Source organism: Lipophrys pholis (genome assembly GCF_963383615.2).
Source record: "Lipophrys pholis genome assembly, chromosome: 11".
NCBI lineage: Eukaryota > Metazoa > Chordata > Actinopteri > Blenniiformes > Blenniidae > Lipophrys > Lipophrys pholis.
This window is the reverse complement of record NC_137631.1, coordinates 28,288,254-28,307,209: the sequence shown is the minus strand read 5'-3', so window position 1 is coordinate 28,307,209 and position 18,956 is coordinate 28,288,254. Positions and strand designations below refer to the sequence as shown.

At 44.5% G+C, this 18,956-nt stretch overlaps 1 protein-coding gene across 1 annotated transcript in view; it reads left to right on the top strand.

Annotated features, from left to right (window-relative positions):
- brsk2a (BR serine/threonine kinase 2a) overlaps positions 1-18,956 on the top strand; it is a gene marked incomplete at its 3' end in the record, with an annotated part of 181,912 nt that overhangs the window by 161,125 nt on the left and 1,831 nt on the right. The window contains exons 11-19 of the mRNA XM_080476205.1: positions 652-749; positions 1,865-2,015; positions 4,269-4,334; positions 9,585-9,645; positions 11,877-12,648; positions 12,753-12,801; positions 13,890-14,013; positions 15,743-15,923; positions 18,495-18,588. Coding sequence (XP_080332331.1) covers positions 652-749; positions 1,865-2,015; positions 4,269-4,334; positions 9,585-9,645; positions 11,877-12,648; positions 12,753-12,801; positions 13,890-14,013; positions 15,743-15,923; positions 18,495-18,588 — 1,596 coding nt within the window. The remainder of the gene's footprint in view (positions 1-651; positions 750-1,864; positions 2,016-4,268; positions 4,335-9,584; positions 9,646-11,876; positions 12,649-12,752; positions 12,802-13,889; positions 14,014-15,742; positions 15,924-18,494; positions 18,589-18,956) is intronic.

The window sequence follows — 18,956 nt, the reverse complement described above, 5'->3', positions numbered from 1 at the left end:
TGCAGCCCGACGTGCTTCTTAATGATAATATTAATGAGCATCGGGATTCAGTTTTTAATCAAATTCCCTTCTATTTTACATTTAAACTGCCTTTCACGTTCAACATTAAGCAGGCGGTACTCCACCGCCGCTCGCCAGGGCCTCCCCGGGGGAGTTTTGTAATAGTGCCGGACTGGAGGAAAACCTGTGCTCTCTATCTCCCTTCCCCGGGTTCATTTTAGCTGCAGTTGCAGGTCCTTGTCTCTTCGCCTCCTACTGCTTTCCAATCTGTCTTTATTACGGAGCGACGATCCCCGGGCGTTCTGCATAGAGTGGAGAGGGCAGGCCCAGAGGCGAAAGATATTAGATTTTCTGATTCACTTAGAAAGAAAAGGTTCGACTCGGAACATTTTGGTTCAGTCTGCAGCTATCTTTAAAGTAAATACAAATATATATATATGTATGTGTGTGTGTGTGTGTGTGTGTGTGTGTGTGTGTGTGTGTGTGTGTGTGTGTGTGTATATACAGTCCTAATGTTTTACTTTGACTTAATGATGTGTGAAAGTAAAGTGTGTTTTTTTTAGTTGTTTTAATGACGTAAGCTATTTACTGAAGGACGTCAATCATAGTGAGAGTGAGAGTCATTTCTTCGTTCTGTCAAACTCTTCGCAGGGACAACCAGGAGAAGATGATCTACTTCCTCTTGCTGGACCGTAAGGAGCGGTACCCCAGTCAGGAGGACCAGAACCTGCCCCCTCGCAACGACATCGGTACGTAAAATAGGCGCATATTTTGATATGTTGGTAGAGTTAGTCTGTCTTTATTTACTACGGTAGCCTGGAAGTGTGAAACACTACCAAATAGATAAAACACTCCCAAATAGATAAAACCCTATCAAATTCAATCAGAAAAAAAGATTTTTCTCTTTCCCCTGATGGGGAAAAAAAAGCAAAATCAGCTTTAAAAACCCCTAAAACGAACTAGGATAACTATATTAGACTAGAATTACTATTTGACTATATGACCAGGATTTCTAAAAGTAAAAAAAGCTTCCAAATGGCTCACTAATAAAACATATAAACCAAAAATGCTTAAAAGAGCCAAAATGGCCAAATCAGCTAAAATATTAAAAAAATTTCCCCCAAAAAAGAAAAAATGCTGAAAAGGAAACTGAAAATGTTCACCATCATCGTTTGTAATTGAAACGTCATAAATGCAAAATAAACTTTATAAGCTGCATTAGCCTCACTTTTAAGTTTTTTTCGGCTCTACTTAAATTTGCTTTAGTGGAAATGCACAACGGCGTTTTTGGTCGTGAATTTTACAGACCTGTGTTTTATACCACTTAAGTTTTTAAGCGTGAGACAGTTGTAGCTTCACTCAATGAAAAATATGTTTTTGAGGTTTCTGTTGAAAACCATTCATTTAGTTTACATGTAAAAGACTTAATCAATTCTAAACAGGTTTTTTTGACATGACGATTTCACTGCACGTTCACTCTCAGCACGAGAGGCAGTAAGTAAGTAAGTACAAACCAGCTGGTCTGCTATCAGTCAAGGAATCATATGGCAACACTACTACATACAATCACTGTACGTAGTAGTTCAATTAATCTGCTGCTTATTCCAACAAATCAGCACTGAGTGCGACGGGAAGGTGTTGGATGAGTTCCCAAAGTGTCCAAACCACTTTCATTCCTCCTCTGGAGGAAAGTAGTTCAGGAAAAGCTTTGAATAAAGTATAGGAGCAGAAATAGAAGATGTGAATGTGATGCAGTCAGATATAAAGGAAACCGTCACCTGTTCACTGTTTGTCAACTCCGTCAATGTGGCCGTGTTCACGTGACGCATGGACCTCACGGCGCCGTGTCCGATGTGTCGTGCAGATCCTCCGAGGAAGCGCGTCGACTCCCCCATGTTGAACCGCCACGGCAAGAGGAGACCGGAGAGGAAGTCCATGGAGGTGCTGAGCGTCACGGACGGAGGCTCGCCCGTGCCGGCCCGGCGGGCCATCGACATGACGCAGCACGGACAACGGTACGCAACGTGGGCGGCGTGATCTTATCTTAATTATTTGTTGATGGTGGGGGGGATGCGTTTTGACATCAAAACGTTTCAGGGGTGTCAAACGTAAACAATTTGACATTTTATAGTTAATTAATGTAATTAACGTAATGACTGTTTTTCCGACACAACCTCTCCGATGTGATTCTACAATTATTTACTCATTTTGAAATACTTGCTGAACACACTGGACCTAAAACCACAAAAATATAAAAACAAATTTGACTCGGAAAAACTTTAATCTTTTTATATTGAGGACCACAAATATGTGTAATGAAAGATTTTCACAACAAGCATATCCAATTAGTTTATGTACAAACCAATGCACAAATGTGTCACATTTATAAAACACATTTATATGCAACATACTTTATATGTTTACATAAAAGTCCAAGAAATTCCCAGGCGTTTTTCTACAAAACCAAGCTGGCACAATAATATAATTGTAACAATCTGCATTGCTACAGCAGCCAATACTACAAATATATGTATATTTTCACATATATATTAATTAATTGTATCATTATTATTATCATGGTTGATTAGTTCTGACTAAACACATTTCCCTGCAGGGGGGCGGGGACACGGGGAGACACTGACTGCAGGGGGAGCCGTTTCCTGATTGGCTGGTTGGGGTGGACTCTTGACCAATAGGAAAGGAGTGTCAGGGTTCTCTTTTATTTCTCTGCCACAGAGTCAGAGCACAGAATCAACTTTTACCATCAATTCCTCCACAAATCTCATCAGACGCATCAAAAGACATCAAGTTTTTAATATTATCATAACTCTGGTTTTGTTTGGCCGATCAGCAACATTTAAAAACTGGTTTCAAGCTTAAAGTACTTCCTTTACGGCCAAGTTGAAACAGAGTCTGAGTGTGGCTGCTGCTTCCGGCTACGTCATCCAAATGAGCCCTGTGTCATTTTACGTAAATTGACCCGAGAGGCGAAGGACTGAACCTCCTGCAACATTCATTCATTCATTCATTCATTCATTCATTCATTCATTTATTTATTTAAGTTTAAATTTGAAAATTCATTTATTTATTTATTTATTTATTTATTAAACAAATTTCTTAAGAGAAGCAGACACAACACAACTCCGAGACCCGAGCTGAGATGTCGGTGATGTTTCCGTGAAAGACGGCAAACTAGCATCAGTGTCAAAGCCGTGGCGTCGGGGGGGGGGGGAAGTTTGTGAAAACACCCAGAATGCAGCAGCATTCTGTGCTGCGCAGCATTCGTATTCTCTGCCCCACAACAAAGAAGAAAGAAGTTTAATGTTATTATGGCACTATTTCACCGCTCCGGCCCCTGAACCAACGTGTTTCACGCTCCCGCTGTAGCTTATTGATTAAAATAAAACCGCTAATCTCACTTGAAAAACTCTGTTTAGAGATGAAAGCTATTAATCTTTTCCACACACTCAGAAAGACTTTAATCGCTCCCACTGGAAGCCCAAAGTCTTTGAAACTAATGTCCACTAATGACACAGTTTAGTGTTTGTGCTCATCAATTTGCTGTCTTGATAAGAAAATGTGGTAAATATGTCTGATTTCTGGAACCACAGTAAAAAGTTTCAGAGCATTTTAGGGTCTGTTAACACGACAACAGTGGTCGTAGCCACTGAAACACAACTTTTTGAAAACAGTTCTACCCCGTCTCCCCGTAAATGATGGAAACACTGCCACACCACGGCCGTAGTAACTCGTGGTTCTGCACATGCTCAGTAGAGAGACAATAACAACAATGGCGGCCTCCAGAGTGTCATGACTCCCAGTCCATATTCTCCTGATACTTGGTGTTTTATTTTGACAGTCACCGTAATAACAATCCAACTTGGTTTGTCCGTCCACTACAATGCAAGTGTTCTCCAACATTGTTAATGTTCAGAGTGTTTTGTTCCCTGTGGGCATGCGTGTCTGGATTCATTACAAAAACACCCACTAGTGGTCCGACATGGTAACTACAGTGGTTTCTGTCTACATGGGCGTAGTTTTCAAAATGTTCCTGTGTAAAAGCAAAATTCAAAAACCACGTTTTTGAAGCGTTGCGTAAACGCAGCGTTAGAAAGTGTTTGACACCCCTCGAGCCGGGGGCGTTTTGTCTCGGTGGGTGTGTCCACTGGAGGGTCGGCGGGTCCAGATGTGGTCCAGATGTGGTCCAGCAGTGGGCGAAGGCGACCTGGACTCTGACTGACTCTGCTCACTTTGTTTCCTGTCTGTAGTAAATCAGTTTACAGTAAAAGCTTGGATATTCCTGACGCCAGTACAAAATGCAGCAAAGACGAAAGGTACCACCTCCCCACCCCCCTTAACCCCCCCCCCAACCCCCACTCCACCCCACCCCCCTTCTATGTCTCACCCTCGAGTAATGACGGAGCAAGATGCAGCGCCGCTTTTTTCAAACACATGTAGCTTATGGTTTCTTTACAATTCTATTTTGATCGGACCGACCTCTTAAGGTTTGACCAGGAGAAATTGCTCCAGCAACCCAGAGCCTCGATATCTGCGGCACTTTTCCCAGCGTTTGCTCAATTATCTCTCCTCTTCACAACGAGAGCGCAGCAGCAACGGCGATCACTTCCTCCCTACTGTGTCCCACTTTCTCTGGATGCACAACGGTTTCCCACTTTTACACACGCTGGAGTGGAGCCAGGGCCACGCCCCCACGAGGCACTTTTAAAATCCCCTTTCAACAACCTATATCATCATCATCATCATCATCATCATCATCATCATCATCATCATCATCATCATCATCATCATCATCACCATCATCACCATCATCACCATCATCATCGTCACGCCACACGTTCCTGCTCAGAGGCGGTGACATTTGTGAAGGCGAGATAGGTAGGTAGGTAGGTAGGGAGGGAGGGAGGGAGGGAGGGGGTGAGGGAGGGAGGGAGGGAGGTAGGTAGGTAGGTAGGGAAGGAGGTAGTGAGGGAGGGAGGTAGGGGGGGAGGTAGAGAGGGAGGTAGGGAGGGACGGAGGGGGGGAGGGAGGGAGGTAGGTAGGTAGGTAGGTAGGGAAGCAGGTAGGGAGGGAGGGAGGTAGGTAGGTAGGTAGGTAGGGAAGCAGGTAGGGAGGGTGGGAGTGAGGGAGGGAGGGAGGGAGATATAAATACAAGTCGCACCCATGAAATTTAAAAAGGAAAAAAAAAAATTAAAAGAAACAAACAAAAAGTTCAAAGTTACGTGATGCCCCTGAACGCATCACCCATGTATTGACATGAAGCTCGTTAATCCAGAGTCGTTGTTTTAGCCACAGGGTTCACGGCGTGTGACAAAATTTGCGGCTGAAAGTCCGGAAATTACGGTAAAAAGCTTTCAGAGCCTTGGATGTGGAGGCAGAGTGTGCACCTAACGGATAGATAAAGTGCATATATGGCAATAAAATTGAATATCCATTCCATTGTCGGAAGCATTATTAGCGTCTTGCTGAGTGAAGCTTTAAATCCGTCTGGAGGAACACTCCCGCCTGATCCTTCCCGTCCTCCGGTGCCTCTGGATTCAGATTTGTCTCCTCGTGTTTCGCTGCCTCCGTTCTGCTCCTCCATCCCTGCAGGCAACCCCCGTCTTATCTCCTCTTTATTCAAAAGGTTGCGTTAGTTTAGAAGTTTCCCCATTTCTGTCCTTCACTCTGATTTTATCTGTTTCAGTCAAGACTGGAATCCTGGAAGAGCGATGGCTCCATTAAACATTCACGATAACCTCTGCTGGTATCACCATTACTTGTTGACAATCATCATTCTGAGCCTTTTCATTCCAATATTTCGTCCTGTTAACGTCAATAAGACGTCACGCCCTCCTCATATCTGAAATCTTTTATTTATTTATTTTTTCCATTTCACTGGTTGCAGTCATTAAAAGCTCCCCTGCATCTTTCTTCAGTTGGTGTGCTCCCGCCGCTCCCTATCATCCCTTATCACCTGTCGTCCCTCACGTGCCGCTGACCTTCAGTCCTGAACGCCCCCCTCTGTTAATATGGAATTGCTATGCTAATGTGGAATCGCTGCTAGTTTTTCTTCTGTCTGCGGTGGATTGGAGGTGGATGGTCGTCCAACGCAGCCTCCAAATCAAATCAAATACCCCCCCCCCCCCCCCCCCCACTGCAGTTCATCAGAAAAAGACGATTGTGAAACTTTTCCGTCTTTTATCATGTCCTTGTTCGATCGTGTCCGTCGGCGTTCAGAAAAACGCGGCGGACGACGACGTCTGGACGTCTTTCAGCGACTTCCTCTGAACGAGACTTTATCTGTCCCCCGACAAAGCAAACTTTTGTCGACGGCACAAGAGCTTCGGAGAACTTGAAGATCAGAGAGCGCCTGACTTTGAAACGTGTGTTTTGACAGGAAACATGAGAAAGTGAGAGGAAAACTCTTCTATCTGGAAATTACATAACGGGAGACGTCTGAACCTTCGGTCCTTCACGCCAACGTATCTGGTGCAGGCAGTCTCCAGTCGCCGCGGCTTCATTTCCATACAGATGATTGGTGATTTGACTGCTCCTGTGAAGTATAATTGAATAGATTTGGGATAAATGCTGCAGCAGCCATGTTTTTTTCACAGTAATACACCAAGAGACATGCGAACGCCGGCTTCGTTCTTTAGAGAACCAAACGCTTCTTAAAAAAAAAAAAAAAAAAGACATTTATTACTAAACTCAAAGCTCAAGGAATCCCAACTGATTTAATTTAAAATCTTAACAACATGCCAGGAGAAATGAAGGGAGGTTAATGATATGTAAATGAAATATGGAAAAGTTCTGCAGTGTGAGGAAGAGAATATCAATAGATTTTTTCTTTCTTTCCTTCTTTTTTAGCTCGAGTTGCCGCGTGCAGTTTGAATGTGGTAATGTGTAGAGCTGTGTTCAGAAGTCAAGCTCTTCTGCTAATTATTGACATAAGTTTATTTAAGAGACTTTAAAGGAAAAAAAGGCCCAAACAAAGCACTTTAAAAGCTCGTGTGTCTTCCCACATTGAGACGATTTGAGGAGCGTGGAGTCCTCGGGGAGCCGTCTCGCTCGAGGAGGGGAAACTCATTGAAGGAGAATGTTGATTTATGTGAAGATCTACTTGAAAGCTTCTGATAAAGTCAGGATTTTTTTTCAAACCTCTGCCTTTAGGCCACGTTTAAATGTTTTTCAATTGAAAATGTAAAACTTTTGTTGCGTTTTTGAGCTTCCGGTGACACGGTGACGGAGCTCGGAGCCACTGAAAACGCTGTGTTTCTGAGGGAATGGGCAAAAACACAACTTTTTGAGAACGCTCCAACTCCGATTCCGTCTCCATGGAAACGGGTGAAAACACAACTTTTAACCAACTTGGCCAAATGTCCACTTGAATATCCGTGTTCTGCCGTTGTTAATGTTTATAGCGTTTTGCTCTCCGCTGCATGTTTTTCATTACAAAAACAAACAACAGCGCCTACTAGTGGCCCAAAATGATCGTTTTGAAAATGCTGCTGTGTAAACGTGAAACGCCAAAGCGATGCGTTTTCACTCGAGACGTCGTGTAAACGGGGCTCCAGTAGCTTTTAACATGAGACTCCAAGAGGGTTCAGGCTCTAATTATGTGACCTAAAAAACGTTTTTTTAGTTTTATTAGAGCCGGAGACGTCAAACACATTTTAGTTCATCGGTCACATACAGACCAACGTCACCGTGAAACACTCAGCTTTACAGAGTTTTCTTTGTCGTGGCGCAGAGTACACATGATGAAAATGTCTATATGTTCACAATTACAACAAATGGCCGCCCATTACTGTACAGCAGAACCATCTGTAGCTGAATGGACCCGCTGGCCCGACACCAACAGATGCACGGCGGCGCCGACAATATGCTCGCTATAGCCGGAGGACGTGGTGTTTGGACCGCGTTCAGACAATAGTTCATTTGGCTTTGCATGATGTTGCGGAGCGCAGGATGTGAATGTAAACGATGGCGACTGTCTGGTCAGCTGCTCCCTGAAAGAATGAAAGGATAGACTCCAGCCAATGTGAAGCCGGCTTCGCCGACTCTGCGAAGGGAAGTGTGTCATAGATTCACTCATAGAAGTGGGAAACGTACAAAAATAACTCGGCAGTGGGTGTTCACTGAATTCTCTCTCTCTCTCTCTCTCTCTCTCTCTCTCTCTCTCTCTCTCTCTCTCTCTCGATCGCTGTTTGTGTTGCTTCTGCTCTTTTTGTGTGTCTGGTTTTTCATGAGGATGATTTCTCTTTTATCTATCTATCTATCTATCTATCTATCTATCTATCTATCTATCTATCTATCTATCTATCTATCTATCTATCTATCTATCTATCTATCTATCTATCTATCTATCTATCGCCTGCATCATCCATCCATGAGTTCGTCTATTCATCCGTTGTCCACCCGTCCATTCATTCGTCCAGCCATGCATCCATCTATTCTTCTCTACATACATACTGTACATACGTAGGTCCGTCCATCCATCCGTCCATCCATCCATCCATCCATCCATCCATCCATCCATCCATCCATCCATCCATCCATCCATCCATCCATCCATCCATCCATCCATCCATCCATCCTCTTTAAGGCCACTAGTAACGGCCATGTGTTCCTGCCGCAGCATCAGGAATGAACCGAAGTCCCTGTTTCTGCAGCCCGTCCTCCCGCGTCTCCTTTACTTGATTCAATGTCACTCCTAAACTCCCCCACTCTCTAGGTTTCATTCCTTCATCTTTCAAAGAAAGACAAAACATCTGTGGGCTCAGCCACATGTTCACAGATGTGGAGCGAGAAGGAGAAGGAGAGGAGGATGGGTATTATTAGATTGAATGACAAAAGAGGAGCCGTGTTGTGACAGTGAGCAGCTGGTGTTTCCAAATGTTGACAGGTGTGTGTGTGTGTGTGTGTGTGTGTGTGTGTGTGTGTGTGTGTGTGTGTGTGTGTGTGTGTGTGTGTGTGTGTGTGTGTGTGTGTGTGTGTGTGTGTGTGTGTGTGTGTGTGTGTGTGTGTGTGTGTGTGTGTGTGTGTGTGTGTGTGTTTGATGGAGACAGATTGTGTTGTGATTGTTCATTTCGGAGCAGGACTCTGCTCACTGGGGTTATTGACGACATCCGTGACGGAAAAGACAAACGGGACAAATGACACTCAACTGAACGACCCTCTTCATTCTTCTCCTCAGAGCACTTAAGAGTTTCACTTTTTAACAAAAAAACCCTCAAATCTCTCAAATTCCCTTTAAATAGAAGCAAAGCTCAAAGTGTTGTTGTGTGTTCAGTTACGTCTTGTGATGGTAGCTGCTGAGTCCACGTGTCTGTGCTGCTTTATAGATGATGTCCAACATGGAACTAAGCTCCTTTGTCACAGAGCCGTGTTGATTCCACAAATAACATCGGCAACTCTGTGTGTGTGTGTGTGTGTGTGTGTGTGTGTGTGTGTGTGTGTGTGTGTGTGTGTGTGTGTGTGTGTGTGTGTGTGTGTGTGTGTGTGTGTGTGTGTGTGTGTGTGTGTGTGTGTGTGTGTGTGTGTGTGTGTGTGTGTGTGTGTGTGTTTTCCTGTTCCTGCCACAGGTCGCGGTCTATTAGTGGAGCCTCCTCCGGCCTTTCCACCAGCCCCCTCAGCAGCCCCCGGGTAAGTCACACACACACACACACACACACACACACACACACACACACACACACACACACACACACACACACACAGTTTAATGATGATTTGTCATCATTTAAGGACCAATCCATTAGACTTTGGGACGTTAGCGACCATTTCCGAAAAAATCCCCAAAAACTGCGGAAAAAAAAAATCCCCATACAAAGTGGTGCCTACCTCATGGAGAAGATCAAAGGAGATCAGCGTCTGTTGCCATGGAGACGCTCCCTGCTCAGTGTTTCACACAGTGACGTTGCTACCTGACGGGCTAGTTAGATACGAGCTAACGGCTATCATGCTAGCGATGCTAACTCAGTAATAAATGCGGACCCAAATGTGGCGTTGGCGAAGGTCTGCGCTCTACCAAGTGTAGCTCTAGTTCAATATGTGAGCAGGAGAATATGGACGGGTAGTCACGACACGACGGAGGAAACGTTGTTCCTATTGTCTTGTTGCTTAGTAACGGCGTTTCCTGCCGTTTACATGGAGAGCGAGTCGGAGCGTTTTTCCGAAAGTGACTCCAAGCACAGTTGTGTCGCGTAAATGGACGCCCAAAATGCGACGGAAGTTTTGCGTTCTCACATTGAAAATCGTCGAGCGAAGAGGCTGACCCGTGGAGCTTTGGCTTGTGCGGAGGAACTATTTGCTTTGGCGGCGTTGCACATGCGCAGTCGCAGCGTTTCCACAGAAAAAGTTGCATTTTGGTTGCATTTTCTGTTGCCACAGAGACCGAATCAAAACATTTTCAAGAAGTTGCGTTTTCACTTTAAAGCATTGTCTTGCAAATGGCGCCTGAAGCTTCCTCGCGGGCATTATATAATATATATATATATATATATATATATGTATATAATATCACGGCGTCTCTGTGTCGGTGTAACACTGTTCCCGCGCTTCCACTCCAGTGGAAATAGAAACACACAGTGTGTTTACCTGCTCTTATCTGTCGTCACGTCTTGACTGAGACTCTGCGATCAGCTCTTCATTTCCTGTCTTAGATCAAATTAGGGGAGAATGTAAATAAACTGAAAAAAACACCCAAAATAAAACGGACAAAATTGAAATGAAGAAACAAGAGCAAAGAAAAGCAATCAGAGAAAAATAAAATTTTTAAATAAGATCAGAACAATCAACTTTAAACAGACTGAGGGAAACATAGTTTGTTGTTTGTATGTAGTTGTTTTTTTTCACTTTGAGTCGAGGTTCAGTCATTTCAACAAAGTCATTTTTCATATATGGAACCCCTTCAGACCAGGTGCTGGTGAATTTATCATTTTGGAGATTAAACATGTAAGTTGTTCTTTCCATCTTGTACATGTCGTCGACAGGATCCGCTGAGATCAGAGCTTCATTTCCTGTCTCAGATCAGGGTGTGCAAGCATCAACGTGGTTTTTTATTGAACAAAGGATGTGCAAGCATAGAAAACTTTCTCCTCCCAAAGCCTCTTCTCTCTCTCTCTCTCTCTCTCTCTCTCTCCCTCTCGCTCTCTCTCCACTTATTATCCCCCGCTCTGTTTTCTGTGGCCTGAGCTCTGTGTAAATCCAGCTCAGGGAATGCTTCAGGAAGCCCCACTTTTCGTTGCTCGGAGCCGGGGAAGCGCTCGGTAAACTTTTCCAGCTGACTAACCTGAGAAGGCTGGAGCTTAGTCGGGGGATCCTGAGACGAGCTCCTCACCACACAGCGTCTTTCAGGCTGATCTGAAAGGGAAATTGATTTCTCAGACCGACCCAAAGCCTGGATTCTGCTCTCAGCGAGAGGCGGCGGTTCTTTTCTCAGCCTCAGCTTCTGGATGAGAGGGGAAGTGTCCAGGGGAAATTGTAAAAACCGACGTGACGGCAATTTCACAATTACAAATCAAACGTATCGGTAAAGCAGAAATGTTGGCGGCGGAGGTGTTATCGGGACGGCCCACGCCGTCTTCAAAGCCTGTCCCCTCTCACATCTGCCCGTTTGCTTGCTGTCGTCCTCCAGCAGCTCTATTTGCTTTCTATCATTTTCTGCTTGTATTTATTTATTTATTTTTTATTTTGCATGAGTTACTGAATGCTCTGTCGTTTGTCTTTTTGTTCCCGCCTCTCCTCCATCCTGTCTGTCTTTGTCCACTTCCCGCCTGCATCACGTGTCTCATTTCTATTTGCTGTTTTTTTTTTTCTTTTTCTTTAAATAACCGTATCTTTGCTGCACCTCGATTCTAATTGGTTGAATCCAGCCCGTCAGGAAGTTCGGTGTCCCGCCTCAGTCCCCAGACTTGCCCCAGTCCCCCAACACCAGCCCGTGTCCGTCTCCCGAGCTCGTCCCAAATCGCTCCGGCCCCCGTGTCTCCACCCCGAACTCGCTCGCTCCGAGCGGCGAGCCCCTGCCGGCGGCGCTCAACAAGACGCAGACGCTCCCCGCCAAGCCGCAGGTCGTTCCGAAGCCTCTTCACGCCACGCGATCGAACCCTCTTCCGGAAAGCTCTGACCCGCCCGCGGTCAAATCGGAGCCGTCCACTCCCTGCCAACTGTCCCCGCAGCCGCCCTCCACCTCGGTGCCTCCCACCCCGACATCCCCGACGTCCCCTTGCTCGCCCTTCTCTCCGTCGCCCATCGCCGGCGCTCCCGTCCCGAACAGCCCTCAGGTGCGGCGGTCGCACTACGCCGCCCGCCCTCAGCTCTCCGTGCCGTTCAGCCCCGTGGTGCCGCTGTCGCCCATCCGCCTGCACCACTTCCACCCGGTGCCGCCCGTCCCTTCTCCGTTTAACGACTACCCGCCCAAATCTATCCCCCTCATACAGGTCACCCCTCATCCTTCCCCTCGAGGTAGCCCCCTCCCCACCCCAAAGGGAACCCCAGTGCATACTCCCAAGGACAGCCCGTCCGGCACGCCCACCCCGACGCCGCCGCCGAGCCCCTCCATCGGGGGCATGCCGTGGAGGACGCGCCTCAACTCCATCAAGAACAGCTTCCTGGGCTCGCCACGCTTCCACCGCAGGAAACTGCAAGGTACTAAAGCAACCTCGCTTCGTTTTCTTCACCTGCTGCAGCTTTTCCTTTTTACTTTCTACCAGTCTGGTTGTATTTTACATTTATTTTCTTTACTCCTACAGTTCCCACGCAAGAGGAGATGTCCAGCCTCACGCCAGAGTCTTCCCCAGAGTGAGTTTCTTTTCAGTGGCACCGCAACTACACCGTACTGCCAAAAGGAATACTGCCACAGCTATCCAAACGACTAAACTCAGATGTTCCAATCACTTCCATGGCCACAGTCGTATTAAATCCAGCAGCTCGGCATGCAGACTCCTCCTGCAACCGTTGGTGAAAGAAGTCTCTCGCTCTCAACTGTAGAATAGTAGTATTTTTAATACTATATTAGTACTATAGTACAGAGAACAATAGCCACTCAGTGTACCAAGAGATTTTGGACAATTTCGAGCTCTCAAATATGTGGGAAACGTGGGAACGTCGTGCGAGCAAATACTTTTGGAAATAGTGTATCTTAACTGTGCAGAACCGGTCAGCCCCCGAGTCACTGACTCAAATGGTTTTGCTCCGGATCGCATGATGTTTCCCAAAGTGTGACGTTCATGAATGCTTTATTTTTTACTCCCGGTAGCGACCGCGGCTCTGGTCTGGGTTAGAGAGGAGCCGGGTCGCGAGCGGCCGGGTGGGAGGAGGCGGGGCAGCCGCCTGTGCTGGAGCTCTCATGGGCACGATAAGTCAAGGCTGGCCTGGTTACGCCTGTTTGGTTTGGCTGGAAGAGCAGCAGGAGGCGGGTCGGCTGGGGGGAAACGTCCCGGACGAGTCGCACGCCTCACATCCGTTAATCAGACTGTAAAATACAAATACATCCAAATTCATACCGCTGCTTTTAATCTAATACTAAACATGACATGTTCATAAAGCAGGAGTCCATATGGCTTATTAGTGCTTGGAGGTGGATGCAACTGGGCCGCGGCCAGCGGTCAATTCATCTCCTCGCTCCCCTTCTGGACCTGCAGGTCTGCTCACTGAGAGGCTAAACTACCTCCCTCTCTTTTCCCTCCTTCTCTTCTCTCTCACTTTCATGTGTTTTATGTGTTTTGTCTGGAACCTTAATGTACCTGCTGCTCGACTTGCCAGGACGTTTAATCTTTTTTTTTTTTTTCTGGTAAAATAAAGTTTAAATAGATAAATGAAATAAAAAAACTAACATATCATATTGGCTCAGTGAGGTTTATAGTCTTTCCTTTCGTTCTTTCTTTCAGACTTGCCAAAAAATCCTGGTTTGGTAACTTCATCAACCTGGAGAAAGAGGAGCAGATCTTCATCGTGATCAAGGACAAGCCTCTCAGCTCCATCAAGGCAGACATTGTTCAGGCCTTCCTCTCGGTACGCCCTCTCTCTCTCTCTCTCTCTCTCTCTCGCTGACTTATTCGCTAACTGATTTAGGTTTCAGTTCGGCAAAGCGCTCGTGTTCGGTGCTTCTCTTTTCTCTTTGACTGCGGAGCCACTGGAGGTCACAGGAAAATCAACAGCATTGATCATTAGCATATAGATGCCTTGCCCTCGATCCTGTGTTCTCAGTGTGTGTGTGTGTGTGTGTGTGTGTGTGTGTGTGTGTGTGTGTGTGTGTGTGTGTGTGTGTGTGTGTGTGTGTGTGTGTGTGTGTGTGTGTGTGTGTGTGTGTGTGTGTGTGTGTGTGTTATTGTGTCGTATTGTTAAGATATGCGGTGCGAGAAAATGAGAAATGGTCTAGATTTGCATGTGTTGTGTTTCCTAATCGTGTCGATTTACAAGAAGCATGAAGTATCAGGCCTGTTGAAGTGAGCGGCCGGTGCTGGTTGATATTCAGAGGACATCATTGAACGGCACCTCCCCTCACCCCCGCTTAGTTTTAACAAAGTCTGAGTAAATGCAAACTCCTGCCGGCGCAGGTCAATGTCAAACCCACTCCCTTCGTCCCTTTTCTTCATTTCTTTTATGCAGGTGAAAAACCTTTAAACAAACAAACAAACACCAGTGTAACTATACAAGATGACATATAATCAACACAGGTTACAGAAATATGGCATCACACTCATAGTAAATAGCCAATTTAGCAAGTACTCCTTATATTAAATACATTTTTATTAGAATAGAAACTATTTGAGTCAAATTGTTAACCGTTTCCAAATTAATCATTTATCCTAAATAAACATGCTGGTATATACTTTATCAAGCATTGATGTAATATAAATATACATACAATTCTCTAATCTACATTTTAGTTGATCAAGTATAATTGACTATAATAATTACAGTTTACTTTAATAATAAATTACTCGTGTTTTATATGTACAAACACATAACAGCTTTATTTACCCGAACCACAAGAACACAGTGAGATAAATAAACCATTCAGGCCAAATCTACCACCGTCCACACCCAAAGTGAAGGAGCGCTTCGAAAGAAGTCCGCATTTCCGAGCACACTCAAACGCCTCACGCAGAGTCAGCTCTAAACCCTCCCCAGCGCCATGGCAGAACGTGACAGTCTCAGAGCTCACCTGTTCACCGGGCATAGAGATTCATTTCAGGTGGGGGGGGGGGGGGAGGGGCGGCGTTGTTGGATGACTCAAGATTACATTAGCTTAAGTCTCTCTGGCGTGCGCGGCTACTCCCCGAGGCGCTCATCTCGGCGGGTGGAGGGGATTTTAATGATTTTAAAGACTTTATTCATCTTGTCATTTGCGCCATGTGTGGGAAACATTTAACATCATCACTTCCTTTATATATAAACATAATCCAATTACTGGCATCTATGTTCGACCTATTTCTACTCTTACCTAGCGACTCTTTAGTGATTTTTTTTATTGGCATCTCAGATAGACGATTCCCATTTAGACGACTTATTATAAGTGAATTATTCGTCACAATTCAGTGACCTAGGATAATTAGTAATGTATTTTGACACACAAAGACACATAGTTTAAAATTGCAGCGGGGGAAGAAAAAAAAAAAGCAATGCAGACTAAAAACATATCTGGGAATCGTCTATCTGGGAATCGTCTATCTGGGAATCGTCTATCTGGGATGAACCCCATTATTTCTTGCTCTGATTCTTCTTCCTCCCCTGGCAGATTCCCAGCCTGAGCCACAGTGTGATCTCTCAGACCAGTTTCCGAGCGGAGTACAAGTCCACGGCCGGACCCACAGTCTTCCAGAAGCCGGTGAAGTTCCAGGTGGACATCACCTACACGGAGAGCACGGCCGCCACCAAGGAGAACGGCATCTACTCCGTCACCTTCACCCTGCTCTCAGGTACCAGATCATCCGTCCACTCGCGTTTCAGACGATCCATTTTTTAACTTGCGCGTGTGTCTTTGAGAATCTAAAGCATAGAGTGTCAAACATGAGGTCCTAAAGCGGCGCCGAGAGAGGCTCCTATTGGGCCTAATCACCCAGCAAATCGTTAACATTTCACATCGGGAGAGTTCAGGACTCGACCCGACCAAACCGCCTGGGAAATGTTGTGCAGTTACACCAGCTGCTGGTTTGGGGGCGCTGTGGCCCGAGACAAACCCCCACCAGAGAGGAAGTAGAGAAGAAACACTGCTCATTGATTGGAAACAACCGCAATATATAGTATACCCACACATACTTATATACATATATCTGATTAACATGCCTGAAAAGGGAAGGAAGAAGTAAATCTTATCTCATCTTCCCCCTTGTCCAATATTCAACAGTCATATTTTATAATTGTCCTTCTTCCTGACTCATAAGTATTAAAAATGTTGAATTTGAATTTATTTCGGCCGTCTTCAGAAAAGAAAATCCAACAAATGGCACACAATTGTCCAACTAAAGAGTATATATACTATTCACAAGTTTTATATATACAGTTTATGCATGCACATCAAACATATATACACCCATATACATACACATAAATGTTCATGACATGTACATAATGTTAATAATAATACACTATTTGAATATCAATTACATTTTAAATACATATTATAGTGTGGCAATATTTAAATTAATTATATTCTCTATCACAATATAAAACTTTTATTTAGTTTATTAGGTATTAATATATTTTATGTCATTATATATATATATATGATATAGGGAGGGTTGCTAGATCACACAGTGAGGTGATGATGTGTGAATCGCTGTAGTTTGTACGGAGACACTCTCTCACTCTCTCACTCTGGGAGTCAAGTGGAGGCAGAATTGATGTAAGAGGAGCCGCTGCTGCCGCCAGCAGGAGGCCAGCAGGACGTCCATTTATCTTCTCGGGCCGCAGACGTCCTGCCGACCACCTCCTCTTTCACCTTCAACATCCCACCTTCATAGTTTGAACCGGCTTTTCTTTCTTCTGAATCATTTCCTCCTGGAAAGCATCTCCTGACGTTGTAAACAGTTGGACTTCCTGCAGCTTGTATGACTCAAAGAGTCGTTTGGAAGATTTTCCACCGGATGAAATTTGTCTGGAGCCGCAAAACATGTTAATTATCTGAAGTTGCAACAATGAAGTGTTTTTTGGTTTTACTATGTTTTCTAACCCTGGGTTTTCCTGTTTTAATCATTAAATACTCTTTAGCTGTTTATACTTCTTGTACGTTTCCCAGTAGTTTGAGCGATTTTTTCCTTTGTGTTTTCTTTTTTCATTTTTCTATTGTCTCTTTTTAAAAAGAAATTTAGTTTTCTCTTTTTTTCCCATTTTTTCTTTGGTAAATCTTTTTTTTTAAATTTTTCTTTCTCCTTGTTTTTGCTTTTTTTGCTTTTCACAAGTTTTTTCTTTGATCTCCTTTTTTAAAATCTTTTTTCTTTGTTTTTCTTCCTTTTTTATTTTTCCCTTTTCTTCTTTTTTCTTTTTTTTCATTTATTTTTTCCCCTCCTTTATTCTTATTTTTGTCTTATTCCCCTTTTATATTTCCTTTTTTTTTCCTTTCCTCAAAGCGATGGCTGACTTAACTGTTTTTTTTATTTAGCTGTTTTTATTCTGGATTTTTGAATATTTTTGAAAATCAATGTACAATACTAATAAAATGAAAATAAGATATTTATTTACCGGACATATTCTGAAAGCTTCATGTCGCCTCTCCAGCGGAGCTTAAGAGTCTTTTCTCAGTGGTCCTAAATGACCTTCTGTTTTGATTTCTATATTCAGCTGTATGCTGATGACGCTCTCATTTATATTTTCAACACTAACACATTAGGAGTCCATCCATCTTGGATACAGCTTGAGTCTCTTTCTCTCTCACACTCAGGACACATATGTAAATTATATATCAAAAGCTTATACACTTTGTGCGACTATAGGAAAAAAATATCTATAGATGTGAATTCCATTTGAAAGTATTATTTCCTGAAAAGAAAAAAAGAAAAATCCCATTTTCGTGTTTTTTAATTACTTTTTTTTGTCAACTTCACCCATAAATATAGATTCAAATCCAAAACAGCAATTGTATATTTGGACTTTTTAAAAGTGTGTGATGTAAACAAATTGATGTTAAAACACACCGAGCTCTAATTCTGCTGTTTGCCGACCGTCGGAGGCCTTCATGTATTTCAGGTCGTGGCCTCGACTGTTTTTCACCTTCGCTGCTTGACGCATCTTTTTAAACGTGTACATGAATGTCGGAGGGATTCAAACCATTTACTCTTTAGTCTGCATGTTCCTCCTGTGCGCCCAGGTTATTTTGTCCCTGGGGTGCACAGCCTCGGGATTTTCTCCTGCGATATTTAACTTGTGTGTGTGTGTGTGTGTGTGTGTGTGTGTGTGTGTGTGTGTGTGTGTGTGTGTGTGTGTGTGTGTGTGTGTGTGTGTGTGTGTGTGTGTGTGTGTGTGTGTGTGTGTGTGTGTGTGTGTGTGTTCAGGACCCAGCCGGCGCTTTAAGCGAGTAGTGGAGACGATTCAGAGCCAGTTGTTAAGCACACATGACCAGCCCGGAGTCCAGCAGCTTTCCGGTGAGTAAAGAAATATAGAACTCCAAAACCTCTTCACCTTTCCTGCTATGGCTCCATCCATCCATCCATCCATCCATCCATCCATCCATCCATCCATCCATCCATCCATCCATCCATCCATCCATCCATCCATCCATCCCACCTAACCCCCCGGTAAACTCCTCTCAGCTGAGCTAGAAGTCCCGCCTCTCTCTCTTTCCCAAACCGCTCTCTGCTCCTCCAAGAGGCGTCCTCTACTCGCCGCCGGCGAGTCTCCGGCTCCGACCGCGGGTCAGATGTCGTCTCGTTGGTGATTTGAGTCGACGTAGGGCAGAGAGCCGATTCGCATTCTGTTAACTTCTACTTCCAAGACCGATCGCTGGAGAGAGCGTC